Source organism: Kogia breviceps, chromosome 11 (genome assembly GCF_026419965.1).
Source record: "Kogia breviceps isolate mKogBre1 chromosome 11, mKogBre1 haplotype 1, whole genome shotgun sequence".
Lineage (NCBI taxonomy): Eukaryota > Metazoa > Chordata > Mammalia > Artiodactyla > Physeteridae > Kogia > Kogia breviceps.
Window position 1 is genome coordinate 11,610,696 of NC_081320.1, and position 21,362 is coordinate 11,632,057.

General features: G+C 36.5%; 1 protein-coding gene across 1 annotated transcript in view; it reads left to right on the plus strand.

Annotated features, from left to right (window-relative positions):
- The window catches only part of ZC3H6 (zinc finger CCCH-type containing 6), a 52,880-nt gene that overhangs the window by 6,109 nt on the left and 25,409 nt on the right, over nt 1-21,362 (plus strand). Inside the window, exons 2-3 of the mRNA XM_059079073.2 lie at nt 12,840-13,020; nt 19,863-19,985. Coding sequence (XP_058935056.1) covers nt 12,840-13,020; nt 19,863-19,985 — 304 coding nt within the window. The remainder of the gene's footprint in view (nt 1-12,839; nt 13,021-19,862; nt 19,986-21,362) is intronic.

Consider the following 21,362-nt stretch of genomic DNA (forward strand, 5'->3'; position numbering starts at 1 on the left):
TATGCCAAATAATTGAACAAAGTTAGAATTATGACATAATTTCTATTATTCTACTCTGCATTTTTTATTTAAAATTTTATAATTATTTGTCAGTTCAAAAGATATAATCTTTCTAAAGTCATCAGCTAATTCACTCTTGCAATATTATTACTCTATTTTTCTATTTGACTATTCGAAAAGTAATTTCTTTTGTATGTAAAATAGCTTTCATAATCATCAATTGTGACATTTTTCTCTTGCATTAATGTACATTTATACTTCATCTAATTCATAAAATGTCAATATATAAAGCACACAAGGAGATTCCAGTTCTAAATTGTACCTAAAATACCTTCTTAACTTGGAAAATGAATATTCAGATTCTAACAGTAAATTCACTTGACATGGCCTTGTAATATATGACCTTGTTACACTAAACTAATGATCACACAATCCCTGATCATGTCACATTCAGGGATACCAGAGCTGACTTGAAGCAGGCCAAGGCAGAACGAAGAAAGGTACTTTAGTTGGATACTTCAGGCAAAGCCTGTTTTGGGTACTCTTACCACACTCCCCAAATCCAGGAGCCCCCAGTTCCTCATATTATAGTTAATCTGGGATATTGGACACTTATATACCAAGTATACTTTTTGGATATTATTGGGTCACAGGCAGTTTTACCCAGCTCATTATAGATTCATTCAACAAGACTTCTTCAACTTTTGTTTTGATATCATGATGCCTAGAAGATTGTTTTCTGGCTTTCAAATTCTAAGGGTATTTTATGTGCTGAGATTCGTTTCTGTTGGATTTCTAGCTTCTCTGGTCAACGTCAGAGGACCTAAATCAAAAGGATAAATTGAAAGGGAATGAAAGTAAATGAATTTTAGCTTAGTGAGATAGCAAAGATAGTGAATGAAATATAAAACAGAATTTTAGGGAGAGGCCTAGTGGTTAGGATTCTGGGCTTTCACCGCCGTGGTCTGGGTTCAGTCCCTTGTCGGGGAACCAAGATCGTGCAAGCCACATGGCGGGGCCAAAAAAAGGAATTTTTTTAATGTAGTCTCAAAAAAAACGATGGCAAGCTAATTCAGTTTTAATTATGTTATAGTCTCTGCTCATGGCATAAAGGATGTTTGAGGAATGGTATGGTTTTCCTTCATGATGTTAAACATACAAGTTTAAGGATGTGTTAAAAAAAATTAATTTCATAAGTTAATACACAGCAGTACCTATTCTAGCTGGCATTGGATGGGGGTAGGAATTAAGTATTAACAAAGATTCTATCAGAAACCAAATTTGTGAATTGTTTTGAAGGAACTCTTTAAAAAAATGCATGGCATGCCTTCCTGTCTTACTAAATAGACAGTTACTGATTTCGTTTTTTTTCTTACTTAGGATCATCATGAATATGTATTGTCATCATAATCCCTCTGAATACTAGGTATTATACTGCATCTTGTGTCTTGCTGCATTCAGGAGACTTTGGAAATATGGAAACTTTCACACACAGACTGTCGTTGCTAGGTGTTGCTTAATGATAGGATAAGTAGAAAATACCCTCAGGAACAGACTGCAAACTTAGTCTACCCCAGATTCCTTTCTGCTTCTACTTGTTTCAGAGAGTTTTTCATTGTTATTTTCTGAAGGAAAATGAGAGAAATTTCCCGTTAGAATCCATGCTCCTTGGATTTTTAACCTTTCCCAGTTTCTGTGGAAGTACCTGTAGTCTAGCATACCCATTTTATTCAAATGCATGTATTTCAAGTAGATCACAAGAAGAAAGGAAACTTGTTGAGGGCTGTCTACTAGGTACAGTGCTAAGTAATTACATAATTTTATCTCAGTCCTTAACTCTGTGCTGGTAAATTGATTTATTACATTGTGTAGTTGAGGAAACTGAATATTAGAGGTTGAGGTCATTTGTTCAAGGTCATATTCCTAAGCAGAATTTGAACCCACATCCTTCTGGCTCTAGAACCTTTCTTCTGCCCTACTATGATTTTTAAGTATTCAGTTTTAACATATCACAAGTTTAAAGCATTAAATAGTCCTTTTAAGAAATCTGTTGTTGGTTGCTTTTCTTGTTTAACACTCCTATTTTAATTTCCAGGTTCAGGTGACCTCACTTTGCCAGAGCCCTGGGTCCTCAGTAAATAAGAGAGGTTTTTTTGTCTGTTTGATTTTGGTTTGGGTCAAAGCCAACTACCTTATTAAGTATTAGACATTCTTTTCTGGATGTTGGTGCTTAGCCCTGTCTTGTTTTAATTGAATGGCACGCCTTAGTAATAACATAGCAATTTTCGTTTCTTCTAACATTCCTTTCTTCCTCTCTCTGACTTTGATGTAGAGAATTTCATTTGGTGTAGGCGGATACCTGAACTGCACCCCTTTTTATCAGCTTGCTTGGAACCCTGAAATGAAATAGGGAGACCCATTTTCCAGCTCTCATGATTTGATCTTTTTTTTACCTCTTTTAAAAAATCTGTTCAATAAAAAAATTTTCCTTTGAGCACTTAAAAACATACTATTCATTAAAAAGAAAACCCTATAGCATCAGTCCAACTGGTCTAGCCTGGTGGCTCAGTTTCCTGACAAATATTAAAATAACTCCTGTGGAATTGAAGTAACTCACATTTACTCTTTTTTTAATTAATTTTTATTGGAGTATAGCTCATTTACTCTACATGTCAGAAATGCAACTTCCAGACCGCCACAGTTTCTCTGTATCATCTCTTAAAATACCACCCAAATCGTGTTGATGAAGTTTCTTTTTCCCCAAATTTTATTACTTTAAACATACAAAAATGTTGAAAAAATTTTTACGGTAAACACACTCATGTGCTATCCACCATTTGGTACGATTCTTTTTTTTTTTTTTGCGGTACGCAGGCCTCTCACTGTTGTGGCCTCTCCCGTTGCGGGGCACAGGCTCCGGACGCGCAGGCTCAGCGGCCATGGCTCACGGGCCCAGCCGCTCCACGGCACGTGGGATCCTCCCAGACCGGGGCACAAGCCCACGTCCCTTGCATCGGCAGGCGGACTGTCAACCACTGCGCCACCAGGGAAGCCCTGGTACAATTTTTTTTTTTTTTTTTTTTGGTGGTACGCGGGCCTCTCACTGTTGTGGCCTCTCCCATCGCGGAGCACAGGCTCCGGACGCGCAGGCTCAGCGGCCATGGCTCACGGGCCCACCCGCTCCGCGGCATGTGGGATTCCCGGACCGGGGCACGAACCCGTGTCCCCTGCATTGGCAGGCAGATTCTCAACCACTGCGCCACCAGTGAAGCCCTGGTACGATTCTTAATCTCTATATCAGCGACTATTAAGGGGTTTAGCTATTTGCAGTTTCTTCCTAAGACCAAACACATGTTGTGACTATTATAGCAGCAGGGTTAAGAAAGATGGGCCTGGGAATCAGACGGCCTAGGCTGGGTTCTAGCTCTGTCATCTATTAGAGTTAGTTAAGCTTTTTGTCTCCTTTCTTCACCAGTTTAATGGGGATAATAATAGTTACAGTTGACCCTTGAAGAACACTGGTTTGAACTGCCTGGGTCTACTTCCGCTTGGATTTTTTTTCCAATAGGAAAGACTGTACTACAAGAACCTGAGTTGGTTGAATCTGCAGGTACGAAACCATGGTTTTGAAGAACTCTGATATAGAGGGCCGACTATAAATTACATGTGGAGGGTCGGCACCCCTAACCCACATGTTGTTCAAGGGTCAACTGTATTTCATAGAGTTAACGTGAGGGTAAAATGAACTGACCCAACATGCCTGGCAGCCTAGTAAGTGCTCAGTAATTGTTAACATTCGTATTATATGATGATATAAAAATAATTTTATTTTTTCACTACAAATTTGGATTGAGATGTTATTTTACTTCAGAATTAATATTAGTTTATCATGAACACATTAGCTGGAATTGAAGATAGACAAATAGTGAAATAATTAGATGACAAAAAGTATAGATGAAAAATTGCTGAGGAATGTTTTTAAATTATTTGTTGAAGTCATATATCCATAATCCTCTGATGGCCCCAAGCTTTTGAAAGGTTCTGTTCCAGGCAATATTTTGGCCTTTATGGGGAAACAAAGTTAACTTACTACAGCTAAAATGGAATTATTTACACTTCTTTGTTCATATCTAGATTTGAATGCTTGCAGGACTAAGGCAACCTGGTACTGTAGTGAATGGGGACTTGTAATGCTTCTTTAAAAGATAACCTTTAGTTTTATTTGTATTCTCTATTGTTTTTCTCTATTTTGTTGATTTATGTCCTCATATGTATTATTTTCACTCTTTTCAGTTTACCCATTTCCAAGTGCTTTAGTTGAATGTATAGATCATTTGTTTTTAATCTTTGTTATTTCCTGAAAATGTGTTTAAATAAAAGCATAAATCTCCCTCTAAGGACTCCTTTTCTTTGTTCAAAAGCTTTTTAATTTAATAACTTCATGGTGTACTCTGCACCAAATTTATACTGGGAAGTTCACCAGGAAGTTACATTGCTTGAATTTAGATGTTTCTTTATTATGCTACTGATACATTCATTACTGCATCAGGTAATTATAATGCCTTCTTTGAATAATTTGAGGTGTAAATGATTGGGATTACATGCTGCTATGATAGAGAAGATTAACATATTATTCATTCATATCCTTACTATTTTTAAGGGAAATCTTGACCCTATTCAAAGGAATGGTCTCAGCAATAATGAGGTGACATTTTAAGGTATAAATCATGGGAATGTTTGTAATATTCACAGAGGATTGCCTGAAGGGTAATAGTCTATTCATTTCTCAATATTAGTAGCTTTCAGCTAATTTATTTTTTATTTATTTTTATTTTTATTTTTGCCTCAACACTGCTGGAGAAAAAACATTCCTATCAGTAACAGAATGACTGTATTCGAGTGGAGTGCATCTAGTATCAGCATCTCCATATCTGTTCCATTCTTCTTTTGGATTCACGTTGTATTGTTGCAGTGGCATCCTGCTTTTCCTGTATCTGTTTTGTCTCTCCTCCAGATCTGTTTTTTACTCTCAATTAAATTTGTATTTCAAATTGGAGATCTAATTACAATGCCTCCTTTCCTGGAAACATGTCCAGTGTTTTTTCATTTCTCTAGGTTGAACTCCAAACATGCCCAAAGCCCTGCATTATCTAGTGCTACCCATCACTCCAGTATAATTATGAACCAGCTTCTCCCCTTTCCTCTATGATCCAGTGACACTGGCCTTGTCTCTGTTCCTCTCTCACTTCTCATACAAAGAAATTTTGCTCATCCTATTTTCTGTCTGCCAGAGGCCCTTCCCTACCCCTATTCTCCTAGGCTAACATCATCTCAGTTAATTCATGACTTCCTCAGGGAAAGCCTTCCAGACTTCCCTGAAAGATGATTTTTCCCTATTGTGTACACTCGCAGCACTTTTACCTCCTTCATATATGGTTGTTATTTTATATTTATTTGTGTGATTCTTTGATGTCTGTCTCCACCATCACTAGATTGAAAACTTCATGAGAGAAGAAAGCCGTGTCTTTTTTGTTTACCATTTTATCCCCAATTAGTAGTGAATAAATATGTTAAATGAATGAATGGCACTTTTTTTTTTTTTGCTGGGAGGGCAGGAGATTCTTATAAACATATAGTTTTTGAGAAATGCTGCTCTAGATGTTGTGGTTTTCATCCCTGGATTAAATCAGAACACCAGACAGTTGTGTACTTGTACAATATTACCTTGTTTCCTCATATAATTGCTGCTTCTCAAGTGAACTTTGGCATCATGCCCTCGGTTCAAATTGGGGTATGCTGTAAGTGATAAAGTGTTGTATGGACACTATTGAAGATAGTGTCCATTGTATCAAGTACTGCCCATTGTATCTGACAATATTGTCTTTATGAGGACTCAGAGGAGAAATTTCTCTCCCTTCTCACTCCCAGAAACAAAATTGTGCTTCTCTTGAGCAACTGATATGTTCTTGTCCTAAAAGCACTGTTGTCTTATACCTTATCCTGTTTCCTAAAGCTCAGGGTCAAATTTGCAGCTTACATCTAGAAATTAGGAATTTCTGGCATGCCTCTGTGTAATCTTAGTCTTAGCATTGTTTTAAGCTTTAGAATTTTAACTGTGATTTATTTACATATTTTATAGTTTGTGCAATAAAAGTCTCTATAAATAGCTTCCAAGGAATAATAGAACTAATCTGTTAATCTGTTTGCTGGCTAAGAAACAAGTTCAGTGGGTCTCTCCATGCTGAAAGTGGAAGGGATAAAGAGGAATATAAAATGTTTATTACATATTGGGAGGAATTCTAGGTATTAAGTTCTGATTGGTTCATTTGGGAAATAGAAATTCTTCCTTTTGATTTTTTTTCTGCTTCTGTCACAAAAGCACAGTCATTGCTTTATGACAGTGTCTGAGGAGGGATATGCAAATGTCTGTTAGGCTCAAGGACACACAGCACTTTTTTGTATGTGCATGTTGGGAACTAGGCAGAGCGTTAACAGTCTCCCCTTGTCCTACTCAGATAAACAACAAGTTAACATGTACGCTACGATCTTGTAGGACCTCTGATTAAAGGCCTTGGCTTAACAGTCCCTTTGTTTTCCTTCTGTTATAAAAATAAATTTTTGTACCATTTAATGAAATAACAGCTGTGCAGTGGCATATCTGACTCTGGAGACCAGGCATTGAAAGAAAAGTAAGAGTAGCCATGACTGTTAAAAGGAGAAACTGGAAGGCACTTGAGAATGATGACCAAAGATTCCTCACTTGACCAGGAGGTCAGATGTTAAGGCTTCTGCTGAGTCTACGTTTGATAGACAAGTTTTTTTTTAGTTTGAGTATAGATTGGTCACCTTTCCTTATGGAATTATTCCATAAGAAGCAGGAAGTATCAGTCATATTGTATATTTTTCTTGGCTTGCCAGCCAGGAAGAAGTCCAGGACTGTGCTGTTATCTACAACCACTTGGATCAATGACTTTAGTTTGTTGTGCTTTTAGGGCTTTACAGTATTATTTATTCTTTCAGTCAGTGTTAATAATATATTTTTGATATATTTTTCAAGTTATACGACCCCCTTAGTTGAAGATAGAGCCCTAAGGGAGTAACAGTTTTCTTTTTTTTTTTTTTTTCTGTAGGGAGATCAGTGTCCCTTCAGACACTCCCAGAGAAGCATGGTCTCCTGAAGGAGATAGGAAGGAAATATCTAAAAATGTCTAATTATTACATTGTTATATATACTTTTTATTTATATATGCAAGTTAGGTTTTGATGTAAATATGAGAAAGCATGTTGATTCAGGAAATAAAGATTAGAAGGGCCACATATAGATTTAAAAACAAAAGAGCAATTACTTGTAACAAAAATAACAAAGGAATTCTCAGTTATCTCTGGGGTACAGATAACATACATAGAATTAAACAAAATTTGCAAAGGTTATCATAGGACTATGAAGGCTATTAGGCTAATTAAAATATATAATTTTGCCTATATATTTGTACAAAATCCCATTCCTGAAGGAATTTGTATTGGGGTTGAGACTTTGACTAAGTTCTAAGACTGGCTTGGGGAGTAAAACAGACCAAGTGAAAATTGCCATGGCTGTAGATAGTCATTTTAAAGGGATAAGCTGAGTTTCTGCAAACCAATTCATTCCAGAGGGTGTAAGAATGTATTGGGTAAAGGATACGGATAAAAGTGATATGAAGGCTGGTAGGTATCCAGATTTTACCACTGGTAATTTGTAAAGACAAACTTTTTCTGAAACAAATGGTGATAAACCATCTAGGGTGTAAATGTTCAAGGTCCTGTTTGGGATAAACATAAAAGCAGAAAAACTCAAGTTAGGTAGCTCTTCCAGGACCCCAATATGGCCAGCCAGTGTTTTCCTTGAGGGAAAATACCTAGTTTTGGAGGTATAAGGTAGGGAGTTAGGTTAAGGCTTAATCGAGAGGATCATACATAAGCTATACAGATTGAGGGAAACAATCAGAGTAGGCATGGGCAAATCCTAGACCCAAGCAAGTTTTTTGTGACACCTGCTTACAGGTTCAGCGAGTAAGATTCAGAGTTTATTTCATACATAGATGACAAATTCAGTATCAGCATAGGGTCAGCTTCTCGTGTCCCTTGTCCTACAGGATAACACTGAAATCAAAGAGGCCAGAGGATCATAGGTAATGTGAGTGGTAGGGCACTCTTGTTGCTGAGGAACAGTTTCCATACTGCAGCTACGCAGTTGTTTTAGCCTGCAGCTGTACACTTAGAAGTGGGCAAGGTGGAAAATCTTAAGTCCTCACTGGAAGCAGAGAAGATGGATGAGAAATTGCCTTATAGCAGCTTCCCACGAAATAAGGAGGTGGGTGAGAAATAGACTTGCAGCAGCCCCTATCTTTCCATACTTTGGGGGGACCACAGGGCATCTGCTAAGGTTTAGGTCAGCCTGTGGTTGAGCCTTGCCTGTGTGGCCTATGTGGAGACATGTAGGGTTGCCAGGGCGATGGTACAGAGCAGTTCCCCTACGTTATCATCCATGGTAAGGGAGAAATGACGAACAAAGCATGAAAAGTGCTACAAGCAATAATTTTCAAGCATCTAGAAAATTTGTGTTCTCTTAGTTTTAGGATAAGCAGTCTACTTCTATAAACTTGTCTACTCTGAAAAATGTCTTTTTTGTAGTGATCATATCAGCTTATCCCAGGAAGCTTGTATTCATGAGTAATATCTTTGTAATATCATCCATCAGGAGCACTTGTATAGTCTTTTACTGAGGCTTTTGGGTTTCTTCCAGAAGACTCAGTTTCTGATCTATAGCTTGTAACAGGAGCCTTTAGGCAAGCATAAAGAAAAAGCAGACACTACCGGTGGAGGTAAGACTGAATGGTTCAGGTTAATTTATTTTAACAGCCAACAATATCAAAATGGAGAAAAGTAGAATTCTCTATTGAGGCATATCAATTTGTAAGGATTTAGTGACTAGTTACCTCAGAATAAGAACAGTGAGGGCATTGACCAGTTTCAGAGTCTTTAATTTATTCTACAGTGTATTATGATTTTCTCTAGTTGTCTCCAGTCTAGATATTTAAATCTAGAGATAAAATCTTTTAAAATTTTATTTTATTATTTTTTAAAATGACGGCTTTATTGAGATAAAATTCACCTTTTAAAGTATACAATTCACTGATTTTTAGGATGTTCCAGAGTTATGCAACTGCTACCACTATCTAATTTTAGAACACTTTCATCACTCCGAAAAAAACTCTGTACCTATTGACAATCATTCCCTGTTCTTCCCTCTAGTCTAGCTGTCTTTATGTATTTGCCTGAGAGAAATTCTTTTAAAAATAATTTTATTAATTGGACGGTTATGTACATGTCTGTGACATGAATATGACTCCTAAAAAGGACATAATCATTCTATTATTTTTATAAATTTATTTAATTATTTATTTTTTGCTGTGTTGGGTCTTCGTTTCTGTGCGAGGGCTTTCTCTAGTTGCGGCAAGCGGGGGCCACTCTTCATCGCGGTGCGCGGGCCTCTCACTATCGCGGCCTCTCACTAATCGCGGCCTCTCCGGTTGCGGAGCACAGGCTCCAGACGCGCAGGCTCAGTAGTTGTGGCTCACGGGCCCAGTTGCTCCGCGGCATGTGGGATCTTCCCGGACCAGGGCTCGAACCCGTGTCGCCTGCACTGGCAGGCAGATTCTCAACCACTGCGCAACCAGCAAAGCCCCATATTTTTACATTAATAAAAAGTCACCCATATATGGTTGACTTAGGAACTTTTATTTTTTATTTATTAAATTAAAAAATATTATCTTGGGTTTAGTAACCACAACAGCTTTCATAATAGTGTTAATTCAAAATCTAGAGAATGCCAAGTACTCTTAATTACTTCTATTATCTCTTCTATTTTAAATTTTTCACGGAGCTGGATTAGTATCTGATACATTGGTAGGTGCTCAATCAAGAAAGCTTTATTTTATTTTGGTGACAGAGCTAGAATTAGAATCCGGTTTTCCTCCTACTAAGTCTCCTCTTTCCATTATGCCACACATGCTTTCCATATGTGCCCAAAGGTGATTTTTTAAAGCATTGGAAGCAGCTCATAGAAGTGTGTATCATTGTTCTTCATTTCCTTTTACTCTCCTTTTTTTGTAACCAAACATAAATTTACAAATTTAAATGTGTTATTGTATGAATGTTGAAATGCTAAAGAGGCTAAAGGAAAATAAACATTTAAAACTTTCAGTGTTTTATGTTTAATAACAAATATAAATTCCCGTATGTCACAGGTAAAGAATTTAATTAAAGTAGAACATAATGTGCAGCATTTTCAGCTTGAGTACTTTATTTAAATAGCTCTAGTCAAAAATGCTAATTATGAATTAGTGGTTTTAAGGTATGCTTTAAGGAGCTCAAGCTGGAGGAGAATGGTGGTAAAAGAAAGGATGAACACCTGTAGATTTTGTTGTTTGCATTTAGATTTTACATATAGACAGTAAAATGTACAATTCTTAAATGAATTTTTAAGAATTGATGACTTTTTACACACGTGTATATGTAGTAATCACCATACCCATCTATAGAGAGTATTTTAACATCCTAGGAGGCTTCTTAGTACTCCTTTTTTGTCAGCTATAACCCTCCAAGAGGTAATCGCTGTTCTAACTCACATCACCATAGATTAGTTTTGCCTGTTCTTGAAGTGCATATAAATGGAGTCAGACAATAGTCCCTTGTGTCTGGCTTCTTTTGCTTATGTCGATAACATTCATCGTACTGTGTGTAGCAGTACAATAGTTAATTTTTTTTTGGTTTTATAGTATTCCATTATATAAATAAAACACTATCCATTCACCTGTTCATGGAGATATGGGTTGTTTACAGTTTTTTATCATCATGACTAAAGCTGTTAAAAAACTTTCTTATACTTGTCCTTGGGTGAATATATGCACTCATTTTTCTTGGGCCATAGGTATTATAGTGTTATGAAAGCTCAAAACTTTTAAAATTAAAACAGTCAGTATGCTGAACCTGCCTCACATGAAATTTTCAAGTCCACCTAAATAGACATATACCTCTGATGGAAACTGGAGAAAAACAACATGGACTTCACAGTCAATACAGGGTGATATTATGTGCCTGTTCTATAATGGCAAGGGTTATGGATATTTTACATTCAGTCATTCAGTAAAAAGCAGGGCACCGTGCTAGGGGTGAGGAGATACAGCTATGAAAGACACAGTCACATACCCCGCTTTCACCAACCAATAAGCAAGTCATACAAACATAATGTGTAGAGTGCAGAGATAAATGAGAATTATTAGGGGAGTGCTTAGGATGGAGCAGCTCACCTAATCCTGAGTAGTCAGTGGAGGCATCTTGCAGGAAGGGACATCTAAACCGGGTCCTAAAGATTGAATTGGACTTAGCCAGGTGAAGGAGGTGAGAGGGTGGATGTTGAGAGGAGCAGGGCAATGAGAGTTTTTAAGGCTTGGGGACTTGAGGAATTGAAATTAGCTGGTTAATCAGGGACTCGACTATAAAGGGCCTTTTGGAGTCAAGGAGGTTTGACATCATCCTCAAGTCAGAAGGGAATCACTGATACTGTCTTTTTTATTATGGAAAACTTCAAACACATATTTATAGAATGAATCCTCATATACACATCCCACAGTTTCAGCAATTACCAACTCATGGCCAATCTTGAGACCACTTCCTTCATCCTCAGTGGATTGTTTGAAGCACATTTGAGACATCACATCATTATTGAAGATTTTTAGCAGGAGAGTGCTACATGATCAGTTTTGCATTTTAGAAATCACACATTTCTAGTAATTTTAAAGTATCTTTGAAATGCACACACCATAGTTTGTGTGCTTCTCATTTGCTTCCAGTCACAAAAGACTTCTCTTTCTATATCACCATGTAATATTTGTAGTTGTTTGCATTTTTTCAAACTGTATGGAAACAGGATAAAATGTTAAAATTCTTTTATGTATTTCTCTTCCCATGTAGATCAGTTGGTTAATTTGCATTTTAAAATACTGTTAGTGAACATTTGGGCTTCTGTAACTATAAAAATGTCATAATATAAATATTAATAGATTTTTGGTTTTACTATGAATATTTTTTTACAGATTCAAGTTGAGGAATTTATTCTGCTTTTGTGGTTCAGGTTTCAGTAGGTAGATTACTTATCTACCTATTGAAATTTGTCTCCTTATTGAAGTTTACTCTTATGGTGAGAATTAATATATTACATTGCTCTTATTTTAAAGCTATTTATAGCTGTCTACAGGCCACTAAGTTAAATTCCTTCCTGTAGTTAGAATGTTTGCTTCCTAAAGTGTTTTAATTTCTTTCCTCCTCCCTTTCTTCCTCCCTCCCTCCCTCTCTCCCTCTTTTTCTTTCTTTTTTCTTCCTTCTTTTCTTTCTTTCTTTCTTTTCTTTCTTTCTTTTTTATGGTAGCTTAGTATTATAGATGGTAACTATTGCAGTATTACCTTGGGATAGTATTGCATTCATGCATTCATTCGTTTATTGAGTGAGGGTCAATGCTCTTACTCTAAATCAGAGGTTGGCAAACTATGGCTGCTGAAATTGCTTCTTACATTCTTGAAGGGTGTTGTAAAAAAAGAGAGATTTTGCAACAGAAACCATATGTGGCCTGCAAATTTAAAATGTTTACTATCTAGCCCTTTATAGAAAATTGGCCAACCCCTGATCTAAATGAGTATAACTTAAATTCTTGGCTCATGTTTTTTTTTTCTTTTGGAACTGTTTCTGTAAGATTCTCTTTAGAATTGACATTTGAAAATTAAAATTTTCATTGTCTTTTACAGAGAAGATGGTGAATTAGAAGATGGTGAAATAGATGATGCGGGATTTGAAGAAACACAAGAACAGGAAGCAAAAGCGGATGAAAAGCAGAAAAATGAGAAAGCCTACAGAAAATCAAGGAAAAAACACAAGAAAGAAAAAGAGAAGAAAAAGTCCAAAAGGAGAAAACGTGAGAAGCATAAGGTTAGTTAGAATCTACTTTTATTCTTTTGGTAAATTTTTATGAAATATAAAACACTGAAAATTATAAAGTATAAATTATTGCCTATTTTCTTATAAAATATATGGATTAGATCTTTTTATGTGCTTAAGAAATTTTCTGGACATAAAGATTACATGAAATGTTTTAAAGATTTTAAAAATACTCACGAGAACCTTACTGTATAGCACAGGGAACTCTACTCGGTTCTCTGTGGTGACCTAAATGGGAAGGAAATCCAAAAAAGAGAGGATATATGTATACGTATGGCTGATTCACGTTTCTGTATAGCAGAAACTAACACAACAGTGTAAAGCAACTCTACTCCAATAAAAAAATTAAATAATCAAAGTAACTTTTAATGCAAATTAGAATAAATCTTTTAAATTGATGGAAGATTGTATGCAAGAATACTGAAAGCTTAAGGAAAGAAAGTTTCATTCTCTACAGATGTAGATTAACAGCACTGGCATTGTCCATCCATTCATTTATTTATTCATTTGTAAGTATTATTGTGTGCTTGCTGTGGAAATCTCTGTGCTATATGCTGGGGGTTATAGTAATGAATGATGGTCTCTGCTGTTATAGAGCTTACATTGAAAAGGGAAGGAGAGAGGCAGTAAACAATTGAAAAACAAATGCTATCAAGTGAGCAGTTGGGTGCTGGATACAGAATAATGTGGATTGTGGTTGAAAAGAAGGGAAACCTATACTGACAGAGAACTCAGAGAAAAGTTGGCAGCAGTGGTGGGGTAGTTTTTGAAACTCCCTGAATTTCCCCCATAAAAACAGAGCAATTAGGATAGCAAAACCAAAAATTCATTGGCAACATCTACCAAAAAATGAAGTAACAAGTTCTCTTCACTAACCTCAAAAATAAAAAAGGATAAGGCCAAACCACAGACAGCAACAAGACCAGAGCAGGATCAGCAATTGTGTGAAATGAAGCAGAGGAAAGGTAAAAAGAACTTCCAGAAAACAAATTACCAACAGGTATTCATCTCAATGATGGAGTCCCCAGTGAACATGGAAAGTCTGTCGGCCAAACTGACAAACAGCAGTGGAAACTGAGAGGGGCCTTTACTAGCTCCCAATTCCCACATGAGTATAAGGTGACCACGTAAAATTGGATGGTGCTAGAATGGTCTGCACCTGATGAATACTAATCAACTAAATCTCTTCTAGGACAGAGTCCCACCCTGAGGAGAAAACTGCTAGGAGTAGAAGCTAAGTTGAAAGGACGAGAATACTAGGGCCAAGGAAAGAAAATGGGGGAAGGGAGCAGGGGTGGCATATCTCAGAAGATACACAGCCATGTTTTTTAATACTTCATGTCCTAACAACAGAAGAAATAACCCTAGAGAGTGAAGCTAGGAAAGTTTTCCTGGCTCATTCCTCCTTTGACACATGAGCAACAAGATTGGACTATGATCACATTCCATATAAGTTATTATTATTTTTTAAAAAAGAGGAAAATGGGGAGAATAATATTCTTCCAGAAAGGAAAGAATGCCCACAAAACATGAAAAACTTAACCTAACATTTCAAAATGATTTTTAAAAATTAAGAAAATAATACAGACTATGATCAAACAGCATCAGCAGAACTGGGGGAAAAGGGAATCCTTTGGTCATTTAGGCAAAAAGACCAAGTCACTTATTAAGAAATGAAAGTCAGATTTATAGAAAAAATTTTGATATCAACATTTTATGCCAGAAGATAATGGAGTAACATATTTGAATAAAATGCAAGCCAAGCATTTTATATCCAGCTAAATACCGAACTTCAAATATAAAGTCCTCAGAAAAACTGTATATAATAGAAATCAGGAAATATTATCAGAAGACTTCTCATAGAATCTCCTAGAGCTCATGTTCAGATAACCAAAATGACTGGGTGAAAAAGTGAGAGTGATCTACATACACTGTGTATTAGTCTGTAAAGCTAAGACTAAATGATGGACATGGGGGGCAGTATATTATGTATCGAAACATTACAGCTATAAAAAATGTCAGGGAAAGCAGAAGAATATATGGTAAGCAGGATAACCTTATTGGTAGTTTTTTAGTTATTAACTGAGAATTTTTAAATATACTTCAAACTATTACCCTGGGAATGAAAGAGAGGAAGTAGAAGAAGAGGTTACTGCCTAATTTCAATATTGGTCCTACTAGTAAACAAGTAGTATGCAAAGAAGGGATAGGGACTAAGGTTATTGGAAAAAGACAACTTGAAAGAAATAACTGAAACAAAAATATAATCTTTCTAATGCCAAAAGATATACCTCCCAACAATGCAAAATCCAACTCTAAGCTATGTAAAAGGGAAAGATTTTAAAAGTGGGTAAAACCATTGTAAAGCAATTATACTCCAATAAAGGTTTTTAAAAAAAAAGTAAAAAAATGAAAAGTGGGTGAAGCTATACCAGGCAGATGCAAAGAAAGAGAAGGCAGAAATCAGTGTTGATATATGAAAAAGTCAAATTTAGGTAAAAAAGGCATTGAAAGAAACAAAGAAGGGCATTTTATAATGTTAAGGTTATAATTCACAGTGAAGATTTGTTATTAATATTTATATCCCCTTAAACATCAGTTTTCATAAAGCAGAAACTAAGGAACTATGAGGAGAAATAGACATGAATACAGTAATAACAGGGGATACACCAGTATACCTCTCTTAACCCAAAGAGATTAATCAAATGGATGAAAACGTGGTAAGGATATTAAAGAAATATTATAAATATATAGTAAGCTCTGAATCCTGAGAATATATCTTCCTCTCAAGTATACTTGGAATATTCATAAAAACAGACCATGTCATAGGCAACAGAGAAAACTCCCAATTAATTTGATAGAGTAGAAATAGAACAAAGAGCAATCTCAAACCACAATGCAATAAAACTAGGCATTAATAAGAAAGTCGAAAAACAGAAACACCTTTGAATGCAGACTAAATCTGCCGAATTTCATGAAAATAATAATAGAATTTGACATATGGAAGATAGCTAAAAAATTATCAGAAGAAAAATTATTATAGTATTAAAATCTAGAAAACAGCAAAGTAAGACAGAAACAAAAAGGAAGGGCTTAATAAAATTATAAGCAGAATTTAACAAATTAGAATGAAAAGTCAGTAGTTTTTGGTTTTTTGTTTTTTGGCCATGCCGCACGGCATGCAGGATCTTAGTTCTCCCATCAGGGATCAAAACTGTGCCCCCTGCAGCACGGGTTGGCCAAACTAATTAAGAAAATAGGGAAGCGCAAAAACAAAGTTAGATATTTTGAGGCTAAGAACTTTTAAAACCATCAAGTCCTGTTTCCTTTTTAACAGTGCTTCCTTTAATTCATCTATCTTCCCTCATAGATAGGCGCTTTAAACATTTTGCTTGAAAATCTTAACTAGATCACCTAGTTCATTAGACACATTTTCTATTTTCCATATTGCTGAATGTAACACTGTTGCTAGATTTCTGCTACTGCACAACAAGGATCTCCCTTTTTCCAGTTTTAATAAGATCTCTCTCACTTTCCTTTAAGTCGCCCTAAAGTCCAAAATTTTACTAACAATCATTCAGGGTGATCTAGGCTTTCACTAGCGCCCTCTTAAAATCATTCCAGTTTCTATCCACTGCCTGGTTCCAAAACCAGTTCTACCTTTTAGATATTTGTATGGGCAGCACCGCATTTCCAGATACCAAAATCTGTATTAGTTAACTATTACTGCGCAACATATTACCCCAAACTTAGAAGCTTAAAACAACAAAAGTTTGTCTCCTAGTTTCTGTGGGTCAGGAACGTGGGCACGGCTTAACTTGGTATTCTAGCTCAGCGCTTCCTGCGAGGTTGCAGTCATCTCCTGACTAAGGCAGGATCCTCTTCCAAGTTCGGTCATGTGGCTCTTGGCAAGCCTCCGTTCCTCACCATGTGGACCCCTTTACATATACTTCTTCGACCTCGTACTTTGGCTGGCTTCCTCCAAAGCAAGAGAGCAAGAGAGAGCACCCAGGATGAAAGCTACAGTCTTTTTTATAACCTAATCACTTCTGACAAATTCTGTTTGCTAGAAGCAAGCTTCTAAAGTCTAGTCCATACTCAAAGGGAGAGGAATTAATCTCCACCTCTTGAGAGTAGGAGTAATAATGAATATGTGGACAATTATTATTAGAGAAATGCCATTTAATTGATTTTATATTTTGCATTTTCACTTAATAGTACAGATAAACATTTTGTTGTTTCTATAAAATCTTATAAAATACCATTTTAATTGATTGCTCTGTATTGTATTATACTTTAGTATCATTCTCTTACTATTGGACATGGAGATTTTTTGTGGTAAATTGTGAAGGACAGGTAGGAATTAGCTCGTTGACCAAAGAGACACAGAAGATACAAAAGCAAAAAGTGTGAAAAGGCTGGCATAGTTTGGGGAAGTCACTGAAGTCCCTAAATTCTTTCTGTTACTGTTTGAACATTTAAAGGGGTCACTAAATGGCTATCCTGTTAATTAGTTCTTGACTATGTCTTTTGCCCTCTTTACTCACCACGTTGTAGGTCATGTTTGTTAAGAGTTCTATAGAAATCATAATCACTGAGACTTGATCTTTATTTATTTTTAAAACATTGATTTATTTGGCTGGGCCGGGTCTTAGTTGTGGCATTCAGGATCTTCTTTGCAGCATGCAGGATCTTTAGTTGGGGCATGCGGACTTCTTAGTTGGGGCATGCGGGCTTCTTAGTTGGGGCGTGCGGACTTCTTATTCTTAGTTGGGGCATGCGGACTCTTAGTTGTGCCATGAGGGATCTAGTTCCCCAACCAGGGATCAAACCAGGGCTCCCTGCATTGGGAGTGTAGAGTCTTACCCACTGGACCACCAGGGAAGTCCCTAGACTTGAACTTTAGTACTTACCAACCAAGTGTATTGAAAGAAATAATCCACCAGTGTATTATAGGTAAAAAAAAAAATTAAAGGAACACTTTCAAACACTAAACAGATACCAAACAATAACCAAAAAAAGAAACTCAAAAATTCTGAAATATAAAAAGTATACTATCCTTTTCACTTAAAAATTTAATAATTTTTAATTATTCTCTACTATTTCCAGCTATTTTTAATGTAGTCCAATTGCTAATTTGGGGTTAATAATTACTCTACTTATTACTGTAGGTGAGCCACATACATATTTTTTAATAATAGCCTTCCTAATGACTTCTTAAAGTCTGTGTTCTAGACTCATTTTTGGGGGCTAGCTAGCCTGAAGAATCTTCTCCCTTAAACAGAATCTTCTCTGATGGCTCTTCCTGAAGCAATGCCTTTGTTTGAACTTCTTAAGCAAGCCTTACCCCTTTAGTGTTCTTCAAGTGAAAGGTTTTCTTTTGAGCCAGAGCTGACTTCTGCTAGTAACAGAGCAAACTTGGCTTTTAAATGGACAATATTTAAAAGTCCTAACCAAAAAGATTAGGTAGTTAAGCTTGAAGCATTTCATAGCATAATTATAAAAAGATCGTCATATCACCTATCAAATCAACAAAAGCAGAATTAAAAGCACCCCAAAACTAAACCCCAGAACATTTAAGAACAAGGTGGAGGAAAACAGTTTGTCTTCTTAAACCAGCATTTAAGAATGGAGTAGAAAAAAAAAAAAAAGGATGGAGTAGAAGAAAACATCCTTCTACTGTAAAAGTGTCAAGAGGTCAGTTTAGTTCAGCACATTTTTACTGAGTTTGTTCTAGTCTTAGATGCTGGGAATGCAAGGATGATAAAATACAGAGCCAGTGTCTTTGTTGATAAGAACTTCAAAAAAAATTTTTGAAGAGGGTGCTCAACCTGGGAAGGTAATTATTTTGGCTAGATGGAGTATATTTGGTGATTTTTTTTTGAAATTACATTCATACTTGAAAAAGCTTATTCTTGATATTTGTCAATCACTGTCAATTACTTGTGGTTTGCATTTCATCTTTGTTCAATTTTATGGGTTGGATTTATGTTATATTTATAATTTGGAATGTTTTGATATCTTTTAGATGTAGAGTACTTATGCAATAGATTAAGAACTCTAAAGCTGTTTTAGGTAAAAATAAATTAATTCATACTCTATTCATGTTCTAGGACTCTATTTGGTGATGAGGAACCAATTTTATTTCCTTTAAGATTAACTTAGGGGCTTCCCTGGTGGTGCAGTGGTTAAGAATCCGCCTGCCAATGTAGGGGACACGGGTTCGAGCCCTGGTCTGGGAAGATCCCACATGCCGTGGAGCAACTAAGCCCGTGCGCCACAACTACTGAACCTGCGCTCTAGAGTCCGCGAGCCACAACTACTGAGCCCGTGTGCCACAACTACTGAAGCCCGCGTGCCTAGAGTCCATGCTCCACAACAAGAGAAGCTACCGTAGTGAGAAGCCATGCACTGCAATGAAGAGTAGCCCCCACTCGCAGCAACTAAAAGCCCCGCACACAGCAGCGAAGACCCAACACAGCCAACAATTTTAAAAAACTTAAAAAATAAAGATTAACTTAAATTTAAGATCACTTTAGAGCATAGAGGTGCAGTATTTTCTATTTGAAGTCCTTGGGCCAAAGGGATGATGGGGAAAATGCTGCCATTAAAATCCCCGAGGAAAGAGGAAGATGTACTATTCCTCAGAAAATTTCAGAGAAGTTGGGGTGGAGGTGGTCTGTGGAGCAAGAATTTTCCAATTAATAGTTCAGAACCTACTAGGTTAATATAATCTATTGGTTGGCACCTCTGGCTGAAACAAGCTTATCTAGTTACTAGTTAAATTTTCTTCCTTTTGTAAATGTAACATTTTTGGTTTTTCCTTCTTTTAGCATAATTCTCCATCCAGTGATGATAGTTCAGACTACAGCCTTGATTCAGAGGTCGAACATACAGAAAGTTCCCACAGAAAAAGGAGTGGTTTCTACAGGGATTATGACATTCCATTTCCTCAGGTATTGCCTTTATTTTTATTGTCATAAAATACACATAACATAAAATTTACCATTTAACTATTTCTTTTTCTCTCTCTCTTTTTTTTTTTTAAATTGGAATATAATTGACCTACAACACTGTGTTAGTTCCAGGTGCACAACATAGGATTCAATATTTCTATACATAACAAAATGATCACCACAATAAGTTTGGTTACCATCTGTCGCCATACAGAGATATTACATTATTATTAACTGTTTTCCCTATGCTGACATTTCATCCCTGTGACTCATTTATTTTGCAACTGGAAGTTTGTACCTCTTAATCTCCCTCACCTATTTCATCCCCATTCCCCTCTGGTAACCACTAGTTCTATCTGTGAATCTGTTCCTGTTTTGTTATGTTTGCTCATTTGTTTTGGTTTTTAGATTCCACATATAAGAGAAATAATAGTGATATTTATCTTTCTCTATCCGCCTTATTTCACTTAGCATAATGCCCTCTAAGTCCATCCTTTTGTCACAAATGGCAAGAATTCATTCTTTTTTATGGTTGAGTAATATTCCATTGTATATATACTGCATATACTGTGTGTGTGTGTATATATATATATATATATATATATATATATATATATATATACTGCATCTTCCTTATCTGTTTATCTATTAATGGACACTTAGGTTGCTTCCATAGCTTGGCTGTTATAAACAATACAGCAGTGAACATAGGGGTGCATATGTCTTTTTGAATTAGTGTTTGTATTTTCTCTGGGAAAATACCCCAAAGTGGAATTGCTGGATATTTGGTAGTTCTATTTTCAATATTTTGAGAAACCTCTGTACTGTTTTCCACAGTGGCTGCACCAGTTTACATTCCCACCAACAGCGTACAAGTGTTCCATTTTCTCCACATTTTCACCAACACTTGTTATTTCTTGTCTTTTTGATGATAGCCATTCTGCCAGGTGTGAGGTGATACATCCTTGTGGTTTGTTTTTTTTAAAAAATTAGTTAATTATTTTTTGCTGCATTGGGTCTTTGTTGCTGTGCGCCAGCTTTCTCTAGTTGCAGGGTACGGGGGCTACTCTTCGTTGTGGTGCACGGTGGCTTCTCTTCTTGTGGAGCACGGGCTCTAGGCACATGGGCTTCAGTAGTTGTGGCACGCAGGCTCAGTAGTTGTGGCTTGCAGACTCTACAGTGCAGGCTCAGTAGTTGTGGCACACAGGCTTAGTTGCTCTGCAGCATGTGAGATCCTGGTCCAGGGCTCAAACCCGTGTCCCCTGCATTGGCAGATGGGTTCTTAACTACTGCGCCACCAGGGGAGCCCTATCCTTGTGGTTTTGATTTGCATTTCCCTGATGATTAGTGACGTTGAGCATCTTTTCATGTGTCTGT